Source organism: Ursus arctos, unplaced genomic scaffold (assembly GCF_023065955.2).
Source record: "Ursus arctos isolate Adak ecotype North America unplaced genomic scaffold, UrsArc2.0 scaffold_7, whole genome shotgun sequence".
Lineage (NCBI taxonomy): Eukaryota > Metazoa > Chordata > Mammalia > Carnivora > Ursidae > Ursus > Ursus arctos.
Window position 1 is genome coordinate 55563598 of NW_026623089.1, and position 13651 is coordinate 55577248.

The window sequence follows — 13651 nt, forward strand, 5'->3', positions numbered from 1 at the left end:
CGACACTGAGAGCATGACCTGAACCAAAATCAAGAGTCGGATGTTTAACAGACTAAGCCACTCAGGTGCCCCAAATTTTGCTTTTTTAAACATGAATTTTCACAAAGATGATGAAATTGTGCTATTGAATAAAACTTCTACTTTAGCTTCTTAAAAATGTGTAATTTTACTTCCGAGGCATCAAAAACTATTTTCATATTGAAGCAAAATTATTCTGGCCAAATGAAAAGCAAAGAGTACAATTAGAATTTTTCCTTCCCCCACTTTGCATAAAGAATTTTTTTCTGAAATATACTGAAAATCTTTGACCTTATTTAGCTTTTTACAGTCAAATGTAATGTAAAAATAAGTAGGTGAATCGGAATGGGATTCTTTAAAAATCTTTACTTTTAATCTTTTTTTAAGATTTTAAATTATTTTACTTGAGAGAGAGGGAGAGAGCACAAGCTGGAGGAGCAGCAGAGGGAGAGGGAGAAGCAGACTTCCCACTGAGCAGGGGGATGATTGGGGCTGGACCCCAGGGCCCTGGGATCATGACCTGAACCGAAGGCAGATGCTTAACCGACTGAGCCACCCAGGTGCCCCTACTTTTAATTTTATTGCTTTTATATTTTTATTTATTTTTAGTTTTTTTGAATGTGTGATGTTGTCACAAGCTCATAATTCAAAAAGTATAAAAACAAATATTTTGTTCCCTCCCTTATTTCCTCCTTGGAATTAAGCATTTTTACCAGTTACTTCCATTTTCTTTCAGAGCTGATGTATACATATACAAACATATTACCAAATGTTATTTCCTTCTAATCCTATCTTGATAAATAAAATAGATAAAAGATATGGAGAAGGATTTATTTATTTATTTATTTATTTATTTTAAGATTTTATTTACTTGACAGAGAGAGAGAGAGCACAGCAGGGGGAGCAGCAGAGGGAGAGCAAGAATGCTTCTCTGCTGAGCAGGGAGCCCGATGCCTGGCTCGATGGGGGCTCAAAGTGGGGCTCCAAGCGGGGCTTGATCCCAGGACCCTGGGATCATGACCTGAGCTGAAGGCACTTAATTGACTGAGCCATCTAGGCACACCCCCCCCTTTTTTTTTTCAAGATTGAGGGTGACTTTTTTTTTTAAAGGGTGGAAGTTATACAGGTGCTTGCTTGCTTGCTTGCTTTCTTTCTTTCTTTCTTTCTTTCTTTCTTTCTTTCTTTCTTTCTGTTAAGGTTCCCTTTTTTTGTTTAAGCCATTTTTAAAAGTAATCACTACCCACAAGATGGGGCTCAAACTCAAGACCCCGAGATCAAAGAGTTGAATGTTCCACTGACTGAGCCAGCCAGGTGGCCCAATAGAATTCTTTTTAATAGACTATTAGTCCATTTAGTTATCTATTTAATAAAAAATGCTTTTAGGATATCTTTTTTTGGGTGTTAATAAGTACCTACAATTTTAATTTCTGGGAAGATCAAAGGTGACTTGCATTTTAAAATTGTAAGTGAGGGGCGCCTGGATGGTGCAGTCGTTAAGCGTCTGCCTTCGGCTCGGGGTGTGATCCCAGCGCTCTGGGATCAAGCCCCACATCAGGCTCCTCTGCTGGGAGCCTGCTTCTTCCTCTCCCACTCCCCCTGCTTGTGTTCCCTCTCTCGCTGGCTGTCTCTCTCTGTCAAATAAATAAATAAAATCTTAAAAATAATAAAATAAAATAAAATAAAATTGTAAGTGAGGCTAGTGATTTACTTTTATATTTGATCAAATTTTTGTTTGAAAAATTTGGAAACAAACTTGAATTTAAATAGTTTAATAATAGAAATAGTAATTTGTTTATGAGAAGTCTGTACTGCAAATAGGATTAGTGATTGACATTAAAAGAATAAATAATATATTATTATATAGGATTAGAACTCAGGCCTTTATCAGTCTTCTTAATTAAAGTGTCCTAATGAAAAATTTCCCCCAAATTTAAATAGTTTAAATAGTTTTTAAAATTAGTTTCTTTGGGGCACCTGGGTGGCTCAGTTGGTTAAGAGTCTTCCTTCGGCTCAGGTCATGATCCCAGGGTCCTGGGATAGAGCCCTGCATCGGGCTCCCTGCTCAGTGGGGAGCCTGTTTCTCCCTCTCCCTCTGACCTCCATTCATGCTTGCTCTCTCTCTCTCTCAAATAAATAAATAAAATCTTGAAAAAAATAAATAAAACTTGTTTCTTTTATTTAGTAATTTCCTTATGTAAACAAGCCACATGTGTATCTGGGTCAGTCTGGGAAGTACAGTATCTGGTCCTTGAGTGTATTTCTGTTAACATTTCTTAGATTGCTGTAAGTTAATATAATTTGTGATAATTATAAATAAAATTTACTAAAATGTATGGCTGGGTTTTTTTATGTTTTTGCTAAAATGTGTTTTATATTTTTACATGAGATATGTTTGTATAATTCGGACTTATGTATTTTAAGTAGATTTAACTGCTAAACATAAATTACTATTCATTTAATTGCTCAGGCAAAATTACATCATGAATGATTCTGTGATTGTGAAGAAAATTTGAATTTAGATAGTTTTCTCTTTTAATAGTATTTTTCTTCTAAACATTTTTCTAAAAATAGGAGTATTTTCTGCATTGCGTGCTGTTCCCCAAAAGGAGGGATACCTTGGATTATATAAAGGGAATGGTGCAATGATGATTCGAATCTTTCCCTATGGTGCAATCCAGTTTATGGCATTTGAGCATTATAAAACGGTACTTGAACTTCTATTTTCTTTTTGTGTCTTTGAATATCATACTTAGTTGACAAGGCATTTGCTTTGGCCTTTAAAGTTACTTTGGATGAATGGGTAAAGTAATGCCTTTTTGAAGGAAAAAGACTTGTGGTAGTTTAAATTTTTAAATATAACTTGTTTTTGGAGTTATCTATTCTAGAATTGTCATTTTTGAACAAATTGTTTATGAACACACTTATGAAGAAGAGCCAGAATATACTTCAAGTAGATAATAATAAATCTATAAAATATTAATAGCTTTTTATTGTGCTTTTTGTTTCTCAGTTGTAGGAAAGGAACGTTGTGACTTTGGATTTTCTTACTAAATAAAATAGTGAGATCATATGATGAAAGTCTGTTTTTGAGTAATGCTATCAGTTAACAACTTTTCCCATCCTACTCATTGATTGACTTTCTCTTCTCTGTTGGACTGAAAGTTTATCCTCTCAAACATCTTAACACAGAAAATGGATGTTAAATTTCATAGGGTATCTTAAAAAGAAATGTAAGCAGTAGAATGGGAACAACATTCTAAGCTCATCAGTCAGAATCGATGCCATCAGTATATCAAGACTTCATTGTCTGTAGTAGCATTTTATTTGTACTCTTTAAGTATACGTGGTCGTCAATGTGCAACATAGTATATTTGGTAATTCTAAGTTAAGATTATAAAAATGCAGAGCTAGAACAGAAGGCGACAGAGGAAATACCTGATTTGCTCACTCTGTGCTATAACGCTGCTCACTTTTATACAGTTGCGCTTGTTTCACTCACGTTTAACATTAATTTTCTTCTCACTAGTCCTGTAACTCTTTTTTGAAGTGTCTTCATTATGAAACAGTGAAATGAGAAGTATTTAAAAATATTCCATTTAATTTGATGTTTTTGATTTCTAGTTGATTACTACAAAGCTGGGAGTTTCCGGTCATGTGCACAGATTAATGGCTGGATCCATGGCAGGTAAGAGGAGTGGGTGTATTTTATTTATTTATTTTTTAAATATTTATTTATTTGAGAGAGAGTGCGAGAATGAGAGAGAGAGCGCACGAGAGGGGGGAGGGGGAGAGGGAGAGGGAAAAGCAGAAGCAGACTTCTCGCTGAGCAGGAGTCCAGGTAGAACTCAATCCCAGAACCCTGGAAACATGACCTGAGCCGAAGGCAGACACTTAAACAACTGAGCCACCCAGGCGCCCGGGTGTATTTTATTTCTGACAAATTAATTTTCTACTAAAATACTTAATTTGGCTTAGGTAATATTTGTGACATTTGATTAAGTAGCACACATTTATCATCTTCCTACACTCAATTATGTAAGAAATCATTACTACCCCAACTCAAAAAATGTGTTTTATAGTAAGAAAAGGTAAGGAATAGTCTAAATGTACAACTGTGTGAACACCGTACGTTCCCTTTGACAATTCTACTTCTGGAAATATTTATTTATCATGACATGTAATCTTCAGGCACTTAACACGTAGTCCACAGAAAAACACTATGTGGAAAATGCTATGATTATCTTCATTTTATGGAAGAGAAATTTTAATAAGATTCTAAATTATAAAAATTTTTAAAAAGATTTGAGAGAGAGAGGGAGCACAAGCAGGAGGAGGGGCAAAGGGAGAGAGAGAAGCAGACTCCCTGCTGAACAAGAAGCCCAATGTGGGGCTCTATCCCAGGACTCTGGGATCATGACCCCAGCCGAAGGCAGATGCTTAGCCAACTGAGCCATCCAGGCGACCCCTAAATTTTAAAATTTATGATTTTGTACATCACTTTTTAAGTTTTCTGTCTTGTAAATTCAACTGATCAAAATTCTTTCTTTGAAGGTTGTAGGAAAGATTAAGTTGGATTATGAATATGAGTTAAATCCTGAAGACTTTGTGTTATTTCCTTTTCTCGGCATTTGATTATTGAATAGCATTATTCATTCAAACGGTATTTCTAGTTTCATTTTTCTGAAATGAAAGACATGTTAACACCAAGTTTTCAGTATATATTAGAAAACAATAATAACCAAAAGGAACTTTAATTATAAATTTTAATTTTTAGAGAAAAAGTTTGTAATGACACATAAGACTAGTGCTTCCATTATTCAGTGATTCTATTTTTATTACCATGTTTAAGTAATTACAATTTACATTTTTCTATGATTGTAAATAGGTGAAATGAATGTTCTAGTTAATTTTATTTGTATCAGGTATCTTTGCTCCTGTACCCGTGGTAGCCTTTGAGTGTAAGTTTGGAAATTTTTATATTTGCCAAGATAAAAAATGGTGTGTTATTCACAATCATTTCAACAGAGCTTATTTTAAAGCTTTTTTGAACTTCATCATTTTCCCTCATTCTACAACTACAATCTAGTACATGTGGAACCTCAGTCAACCAGAAAAGGGAAAAAACTAGGGACTGAGAATCAAGATTTGTATTTAAGAAAGATCTTCTTTCCTTCTGTATGTTTCAATTGTTTAAAATCAGTCTTGCTCTGCCAGTTCTTATGGAACTAAGAGTGACCAGATAAAGAGAAGAGAAAAAAGAGGAAAGAGAAACTAGAAGTGACAAGCTGAGTTCTGCTTGCTGCCTTCTCTGGACTGCTCCAGTTTGGTGTTTTGGCTCAAGGCTGGGAGGTCAAATGTACAGAACACTTCCTGGATCCTGGCTGACGTCCATTACATTACATTGACCATGGGCATGGGCAGATCATTTAAACCTTCCATAATTCACTCTCCCATTTGTTAAAGTGGAGCTTGTGTTTGCCCAACTCCCTCTCTTTCTGAGTTGTTCTGAAGGTCAAAGAATTGCTATGAAAATATTCTGAAAGATCTGAGGTCCTCCTGGGGTGCCCGGGTGGCTCAGTCACTTAAGCATCTACCTTCGGCTCAGATCTTTTTTTTTTTTTTTTTTTTTAAGATTTTATTTATTTATTCGACAGAGACAGAGACAGCCAGCGAGAGAGGGAACACAAGCAGGGGGAGTGGGAGACGAAGAAGCGGAGGAGCCTGATGTGGGGCTCGATCCCGCAACGCTGGGATCACGCCCTGAGCCGAAGGCAGACGCTTAACCGCTGTGCCACCCAGGCGCCCCTCGGCTCAGATCTTGATCTCCGGTTCCTGGGATAGAGCCCTGCCTGTGGCTCCCCACTCAGGGGAGAGACTACTTCTGCTGCTCCCTCTGCCTCTCCCCCTGCTTGCGCTCTCTCACTCTCACTGTCTCTTAAAGAAATAAATAAAATCTTTATTTTTTTAAATAAAATCTTAAAAAGATCTGAGGTCCTCCTTAAATATTAGAGGATGTTATTAAATTCATGCCGGTGACTTGTTACATGCTCTTGAACCAGCCGCCTGAATTCCTTATTCCTATTTCTGTCTCATTTGTAACACAGGGACAGTTTTAGTTTAAATAAAGGCAATGTTCAAAATATTTAACAATCAGTATAGCATGTGTAGCAACCGATCAGGACAGAGGCTGGATGTCAGTAGTGAGAATGGCTGTACGGTGCCGTTATTAGATTATTATCAGAACAGGTTGTGGTTATTAGAACAGGTTGCACACTGTTCTTTTGAGAATCTCAAAGAGACTTGGAGGCACATTTCCCAGATATTTTAATTTTTTTTTTAAAGATTTTATTTATTTTTTTGACAGAGAGAGAGACAGCCAGTGAGAGAGGGAACGCAAGCAGGGGGTGTGGGAGAGGAAGAAGCAGGCTCCTAGTGAAGCAGCCTGATGCGGGGCTTGATCCCAGAACGCTGGGATCACGCCCTGAGCCGAAGGCAGATGCTTAACAACTGAGCCTCCCAGGCGCTCCCAGATACTTTAATATTTAAAAGGGAATGCTATTCCTCCTTGAGCCCTTATCCAGAATCCAGAAGCAACAAGCTTCCTATATTTTTGGAGAAAATACTCTTCTAAGCTGGTAGTATAACCCTTGATTTCAGAACTTACTTTCTTTAGTTAATAAATTTGAGGCCTGATTTGCGTATGGAATGGAAATGATGTTCGGACCTCTGCTCTCTGGCCCTTTGGCTCTTTGATTTAACATCATGCAGTTACTGAAACATGTGATTTCCACAGGAGACTGTTCTATTAAAGGTATCCGCAGTGACACATGGTTACTGCTTTTGGATAATAATGACTGCAAATGTGGCTCCCGAATGTCATAGTTGAATTATTTCTCCCTAGATATCTGTCTAAGATTCAGAGGTTGCACATAACGATAGGTTGTTAGTTATTTACAACTGATATTTAATCATCAGGCTTGAAGCAGTATTGTAGTTCCAAATTAGAGGATACAGTAGAATTGAACTTTCTTGGACATCTACTCTAGACCAATTTCTTTAACTTCGTGGCTTATCTTTTCTATCTATGATGCATGGAGCGTTTCCTCTGTCTAAAGTATTCATTTCGAATCCGTGCATTGTTTTCATTAGACTTTTATCTCTTTGGATGTGTACGTGAAGTCCGGATGCTGCTCCTACTATGGTAGCCTCAGATGGGAAGGAAGGTAGTGAGCTAAGAGGGAAGCCATCTCTGAAAACTGAAATCTCCTTCCATATTCATTGAGAAGTTAGAGAGGAAGGAGATTAATTGATGAGGGTCTGGGTATGCTCCTTTGTTTTGATCCTGTATTATCCAATTTCTAATATCTATTCCTCTCTTTGTAACTGGGATGCAGGAGTTCAAGAGCACCTGGCTCTGTGGGTCTCAGACCAGGTTTGGCCACTGATAAAATCCAAAGGCAGAGACCAGGTGGTGGTGAAACAAGAAAGGAATTTATTTCAGTGAGGCCATCACCCAGAAGACGATGGACAAAGTCTCAAAGACTGTCTCCAAAGTGCTGAAAATACTTCTAGGTTGATATAAGGAAAATGTGGGACAAAGGTCAGTAGGTACACGGCAGGTGGGTGGTAAAGGTCAGGTCAGGAGTTGTCTTGACATCAGTCACACTGGGTCAAACTGGTGTCAGGGCAGTTGTCATTGTTTGAGGGCCCATCATGGGATGCTTTGCTTGCTGCATCTTTTGCCTGAGTTAAGAAATAAATTGGAAGGGAGAACTTAACCAATGAGAAAGTACAAACTGAGGTCAAAATGGAAGTAGTTGAAGTCCTCTTTTCAGATCCCCACTATCAAAACCCCATTCCTTTTCTGTGGAAGGAAAAAGAGATGACAGTCATTTCTTCTGTCGCTGTTTCCTAGTGATGGGGGACAATGTAGGGATTTTGGAATGGATGACTTTGACAGAGTAGGAGAGCTTCATTTCTTAAGTCTCTCCTGAAATAAACAGTAAAAGCATGTCTAAGCTTGTGCAAATGGCGCAGGCTCCTGTTTGACAAATACATAAAGTCAAATTTTAACAACCAAAAAGAAAAGCAATAAGAAATATAGCAATGCTTAGCAGGGTGTATTTCCATTTGGGAGGAATCATATTTAGCCAACTGCTAAGAGGACCTAGAGCTAGGGTATCTACAGCAGTGATCTGTTTGTTCAAATCTTTCTTGGCTTTAGTTACTTTTTTAAAAAAGATTTTATTTATTTATTTGTCAGAGAGAGAGAGCACAAGCAGGGGAGCGGCAGGCAGAGGGAGAACCAGGTTCCGTGTTGAGCAAGGAGCCAAATGTGGGACTTGGTCCGAGAACTCTGGGATCTTGACCTGAGCCGAAAGCAGACGCTTAACCCACTGAGCCACCCAGGTGTCCTGGCTTTAGTTATGTTTTTCAAGTAATTTGGAATATATACACTCTTTTAATGAAAGCACAGGTCCCTCCTTGAACTGCAGTCAAGATATTGAGGGCCATTCAGTTTTGGAGGACCACTTTATTATTTTTTTTAAACAATTTTTTAAGAAGATTTTATTTATTTATTTGAGAGAGAGAGTGAGAGAGCACACGCTCGTGCACTTGAGTGGTGGGGGGGGCAGAGGGAGAGGGATAAGCAGACTTCCCACTGAGCGGGGAGCTTGACCTGGGGCTTGATCCCAGGATCCTGAGATCATGACCTGAGCTGAAGGCAGATGCTTAACTGACTGAGCTGCCCAGGCGCCCCTTAGAGGACTACTTTTTTGAATCTATGTGGTTTCATCATTTAGGAGGGTAACTCTGTGCCAGGTTTGTTTAAGGCTGCTTTATGCTTGGCTAAAGCTTCTGCTTACAATTCTATATCAATAGAGGTGACTCCTGGGACAAATATGGCTAAGGGATAAAATCACCAAAAAGCCCTCTTTGCCTGATGTCTAGCTTTAACAATATCCTCATAATGAGGAATTGCTGGCAAGTGGGATATGCCTCCTCCCAGGAGATAGGGGCATCCCTGAGTGCATTGTCCAATCCAGTCATAATGAAGGTGGGGCCATCCACTGTTTCCATAAGTCCATAGCTAACCCCATGGAGTAGGGTATTCTCTGGCTTTTATTTTATATATATTATTTTTTAAAGATTTATTTATTTATTTTAGAGAGAGAGCATGAGCAGCAGAGGGCGAGGGAGAGAGAATCCCAAGCGGTCTCCATGCTGAGGACAGACCTGATGTGGGGCTTGATCTCATGACTCTGAGATCATGACCTGAGCTGAAACCAGAGTTGGATGCTTAACCTACTGTGCCACCTAGGTGCCCCTGCTCTGGCTTTTAAGGAGCAGTTTTGCCATCCCAGTCATACAGAGTTGGTCAAGGTGATAATTGAGTTACACAGTCTTTGAGGAGTCCATCCCATTGTCCAGCTGTATGAATAATCCTATGCCCATGGGGTCCTTTTTTTATTCCCACAGAGTAACAGGCATGAAGATTGTCTATACATGGGTTATTGTGGCAATTTCTCTGATGTATACCTCAAAATGTCTAGCTTAGGCAAATGACCACCATTCAAGGACAGTTAACCAGACCTGGAGTGTAACATCCTCAAAGGTGTGTTATTGAAACATAATTTTTCTCTTTAAAATCACCCTCATTTCCATCAAAGATAGCCAAACGAAGACCAATTTGTTTGTAAAACAGGTCCAGTTTTAACAAACTTGGCTTAATTATTCACATAAGCACAGCAGGAACAGTGATTGTGACCATATTAGTTCTTTTAAATCTGCTTTGCTGAAACTTTGTATAGGAATTTTATTATATATATATTATAGGTTGTTTATTTATTTACTTATTTATGTAGTCTCTACACCCAGTGTGGGGCTTGAACTCACAACCCTGAGATCAAGAGTTGCATGCTATTCTAATTGAGCCAGCCAGGCGCCCCTATAAGGAACTTTTTTTTTTCCTATAAGGAATTTTAGACTGAACTTTTAATAGCCTTGCAAGGCCAGAAGCTAAGCCAAATTCTTGCCATCAGATTTGCTTACAATACCTGTAAATTTAGGGGAATTCCTCTTCTCAAGGTTGCCCAGATATCCTGAGATTCCTGCATTTGCCAGGTAATGACATTCCTTACTCCCCTGGTAAGATTGCTGGGAACTCTGTTAGCAAGATGTCAGGCCAGCATTTCCAAGGGGCTCTACTGGCTCCATAAAGTCAACCTTAGGTCTTTAAAGCTGTCTCGTCATATCTGAGTCTATGCATGCCTTTCTCTAAATATGACCTTCCAGTCAAAGTGTTGGCAAAGTAACCAATGTTTCCAGTGGTGTCCTGTTACAAGGAGAACAGATTCTTATTGAACTTATGCAAATAATTAAAATTGCCATTAAAGAAAGAATATTCACTGAAAGCTTCTGAATTTTGGAGGGTTCAGGTAGGCAATAAAGATAAATGTTTCAATTTGTTCACAAAGAAATATTTTGTCATATTTCTGTAAGCCATAGATATCTAGAGAGAAAAAGTTTGCTGCTTAAATCTGGAAGAGCAAACATTAGAACCAGCAATATTTCAAAGAAGAGTCATAAAAACTACAATGATCTTTCTCAATTCATTTAGTCCCACGTTACTAATTCTTGTTCTGATTGAACGCAGCTTTTCCTTTAGTTCCGGAAGTTCTTTTTTTTTTTTTTTAAGATTTTATTTATTTATTCAACAGTGATAGAGACAGCCAGCAAGAGAGGGAACACAAGCAGGGGGAGTGGGAGAGGAAGAAGCAGGCTCATAGCAGAGGAGCCTGATGTGGGGCTCGATCCCACAACACCGGGATCACGCCCTGAGCCGAAGGCAGACGCTTAACCGCTGTGCCACCCAGGCTCCCCTAGTTCCGGAAGTTCTTACCAGTTTAGTTTTATGATTTTGAAGATGTCGCATTTGTCAAAAACCCCTTTTCATTAATCTCCTTGAAGATGAAACACATTTTCAAGAGCATCAGAACAGTAACTATAAATAACAGAAGACTAGGGGTGCCTGGGTGGCTCAGTTGGTTAAGCTTCTGACTCTTGATTTCAGGTGATGATCTCAGAGTTGTGAATCTAGCCCTATATCCGGCTCTGTGTTGGACAAGGAGCTAGCTTGAGATTCTCTTTCTCCCTCTTCCCCACTGCACCTTCCCTCCCCCACCCCCGCCAAAAAAACAAAGAAACTCATTCATTCCAGTCTTAGTCCTGAACATACATAAAATTCTTTTCCAAAGATTCCCCTTCACAAACCTATAACTTTCTTTTTACATTCAGATTTAGCTGTAAGCTTTCTCTCTCTAAATAAGAGAAATCTATTAGTCTCTTCTAGGACAGTTTCATTGTAGGACAAAATTACGCTCTTTTCCCTCCACAAAGTGTATTCCTGTTCCTTGTACCATTTTATTTATTCAACCTACTTGCTCTTAATAATTACCCATGAAAATTTTGAGACAAAATTGACCATCATTTTAATTCATCTTTTCCCTGACAAATTGCAACAGAGATAACATGAATTTATTTGGCCTTTTAGTAAACCTTGGTGGAATAAAGGTTTATATTTAATGCTGGTAACTCTAAAGACATGTCTATTTTAATTAAACCAACTCTCTTGAGTTAGCTTTGATACTGAATATGTTGCACATCCCCTAAAAAATCAATTAATTTGTTCCCCACTGTCAATTTTACCTGGGGCTCCTGTGGGGAAATCTGAAGTGGGTGGTTTAAGTCCAGGGGAACCTCTGGGCCCCTTCATGTTGATTTTGGAGGTGCTTCAGTTTGATCCTCATAAGGAGGTAGCCAAACAGCTTGGGATACGTTTTGCTCCTTGATAGCAGGGGTAGGAAGAGCAGGAGCCCATGGGTTGGAGGGACCGAGGGTGGGACAGGAGCTGGCCAGTGGTAGTGTGGGAGCTGAAGGAGAGAGAGGCAGAGGCAGAGGTGCAAGGGAGCCACTGGCAAGGCCAGAGACAGATTAAAAGTTTGGACTAACATTCCTTTATCTCTGTCTCCTGTCTTTTCTTCTTGCAAACCAGGCTTTTTTCTCTGGTTGTTTTTCAGCCCTCTGTACCATTTATTCAAAATATGTCCTGATGGACTTTCTTTGGGAACAGAAGGAGTATTCCCTGTCTTCCTAGGTAAAAGTTCAGAAAGAACACAGAAGAAACAAAATGATAACTAAATGAAACCAAGAGTACCTCTGTTAGTATTCATTCTTCCCCAAATGTCGGGGGTTTCACTGACTGAAGCATATGGCTTCAGTTTTTGTTTCTCCCCAAAAGTCAGCACTTGACCAGCTGAACCAGATGGCTTCCTAGACAAGTTAAGAGAGCCAAACCAAAACCCCCTATTTGTAGGCAACTGAATGGAAGGAAGGAATTCAAGAGAGCCATTCAGTGGCCATCTTTCCTCTGAGCTTAACATATACATAGCCCAGGTGGTATTACCATATCATTTTCTTCTCAGTCATAGGTTTATAACTATAAGTAGACCAGTCAGCCAATATTCTCCCTAGGGGGCTTTGAAAGGGTGTAGAAATAGTACTTCCCATCTTGTACATACACTCACATACATACAAATTCCAATAGGGATTCTGCCAGATGTGTACCCTGGCTTCCAGTTTACCTCTCATCGTTCCTTTTTCCGTCAGTACCTTCACAAATTTCAGTGGCCCCTGCCACAACTCCAACCTATGCAAACCTGAACAAATAGTTTATGAAAACCTGATAAATAGTTCAAAAGAACCCAATAGCAGCGTTGGTAAAGACCCATCCCAAAAGCAGGTAGAGAAGTACAGGGTCCATATGCATTTATCAGGGGGAACTTACCAGGAGCCAAATTTCTAGGGCCTGCTACTTCTAATTTGTTTCTCTGTTTCACCAAATGTGGTTAAGGCAGTCAGTGCCAGTTCTGGGCAAGCGATAAAGAAAGTCTGTGAAATGAAGCAGGTGTCAGCAGCTCTCTGTCTGGAGTGGACTAGCCACAGGTGGCTGACTCCGGCCTATCACAGCCATTAGCTTGGGAAACAAACAGGGAGCCCTGGGGTACTCCCACGGCTAACTGCTCTATATTGAGGAATCCTGAGGGGGGTGCATAAATCACAAGGATAGCTTCTGACTGGCTCGTCAGAATTGTACCTGGGGCTCAGGGGTGCAAGAGCGCCTGGCTTCGGGGTTCCCAGACAGACCAGGTTCGGCCACTTGCTGTTAATAAAATCCAAAGGTAGAGAGGGGGATGGTGGTAAAACAAGAAAGGAATTTATTTTCTGTGAGCCATTACCCGGAATACAGTGGCTAATGTCTCAAAGACTGTCTTGAAGGGCTGAAAATACTTCTAGGTTGATATAAGGAAAATGTGGGACAAAGGTCGGTGGTTACATGCAGGTGGGCAGTAAAGGTCAGGTCGATGATTGTTGTGAGGTCAATCCCACAGGGTCTTGCTTGCTCAGGGCAGTTGTTATTGCTTGAGGGATGCTCACAGGATGCTTTGTGCACTTGGTCTTTTTTTTTTTTTTTTTTAAACGTATGTGTCAGAGAGTGCAAGACAGTACACAAGCAGGGGGAGAAAAGCAGCCTCCCCGCTGAGCAAGGTGCCCAATGCGGGACTCAATTCCA

General features: G+C 39.5%; 1 protein-coding gene across 2 annotated transcripts in view; it reads left to right on the forward strand.

Annotated features, from left to right (window-relative positions):
• The window catches only part of SLC25A16 (solute carrier family 25 member 16), a 39339-nt gene that overhangs the window by 8236 nt on the left and 17452 nt on the right, over positions 1 to 13651 (forward strand). For both annotated transcript variants that reach the window (XM_026504338.4, XM_057308835.1), the window contains exons 3-4: positions 2590 to 2723; positions 3640 to 3703. In XM_026504338.4, coding sequence (XP_026360123.1) covers positions 2590 to 2723; positions 3640 to 3703 — 198 coding nt within the window. The remainder of the gene's footprint in view (positions 1 to 2589; positions 2724 to 3639; positions 3704 to 13651) is intronic.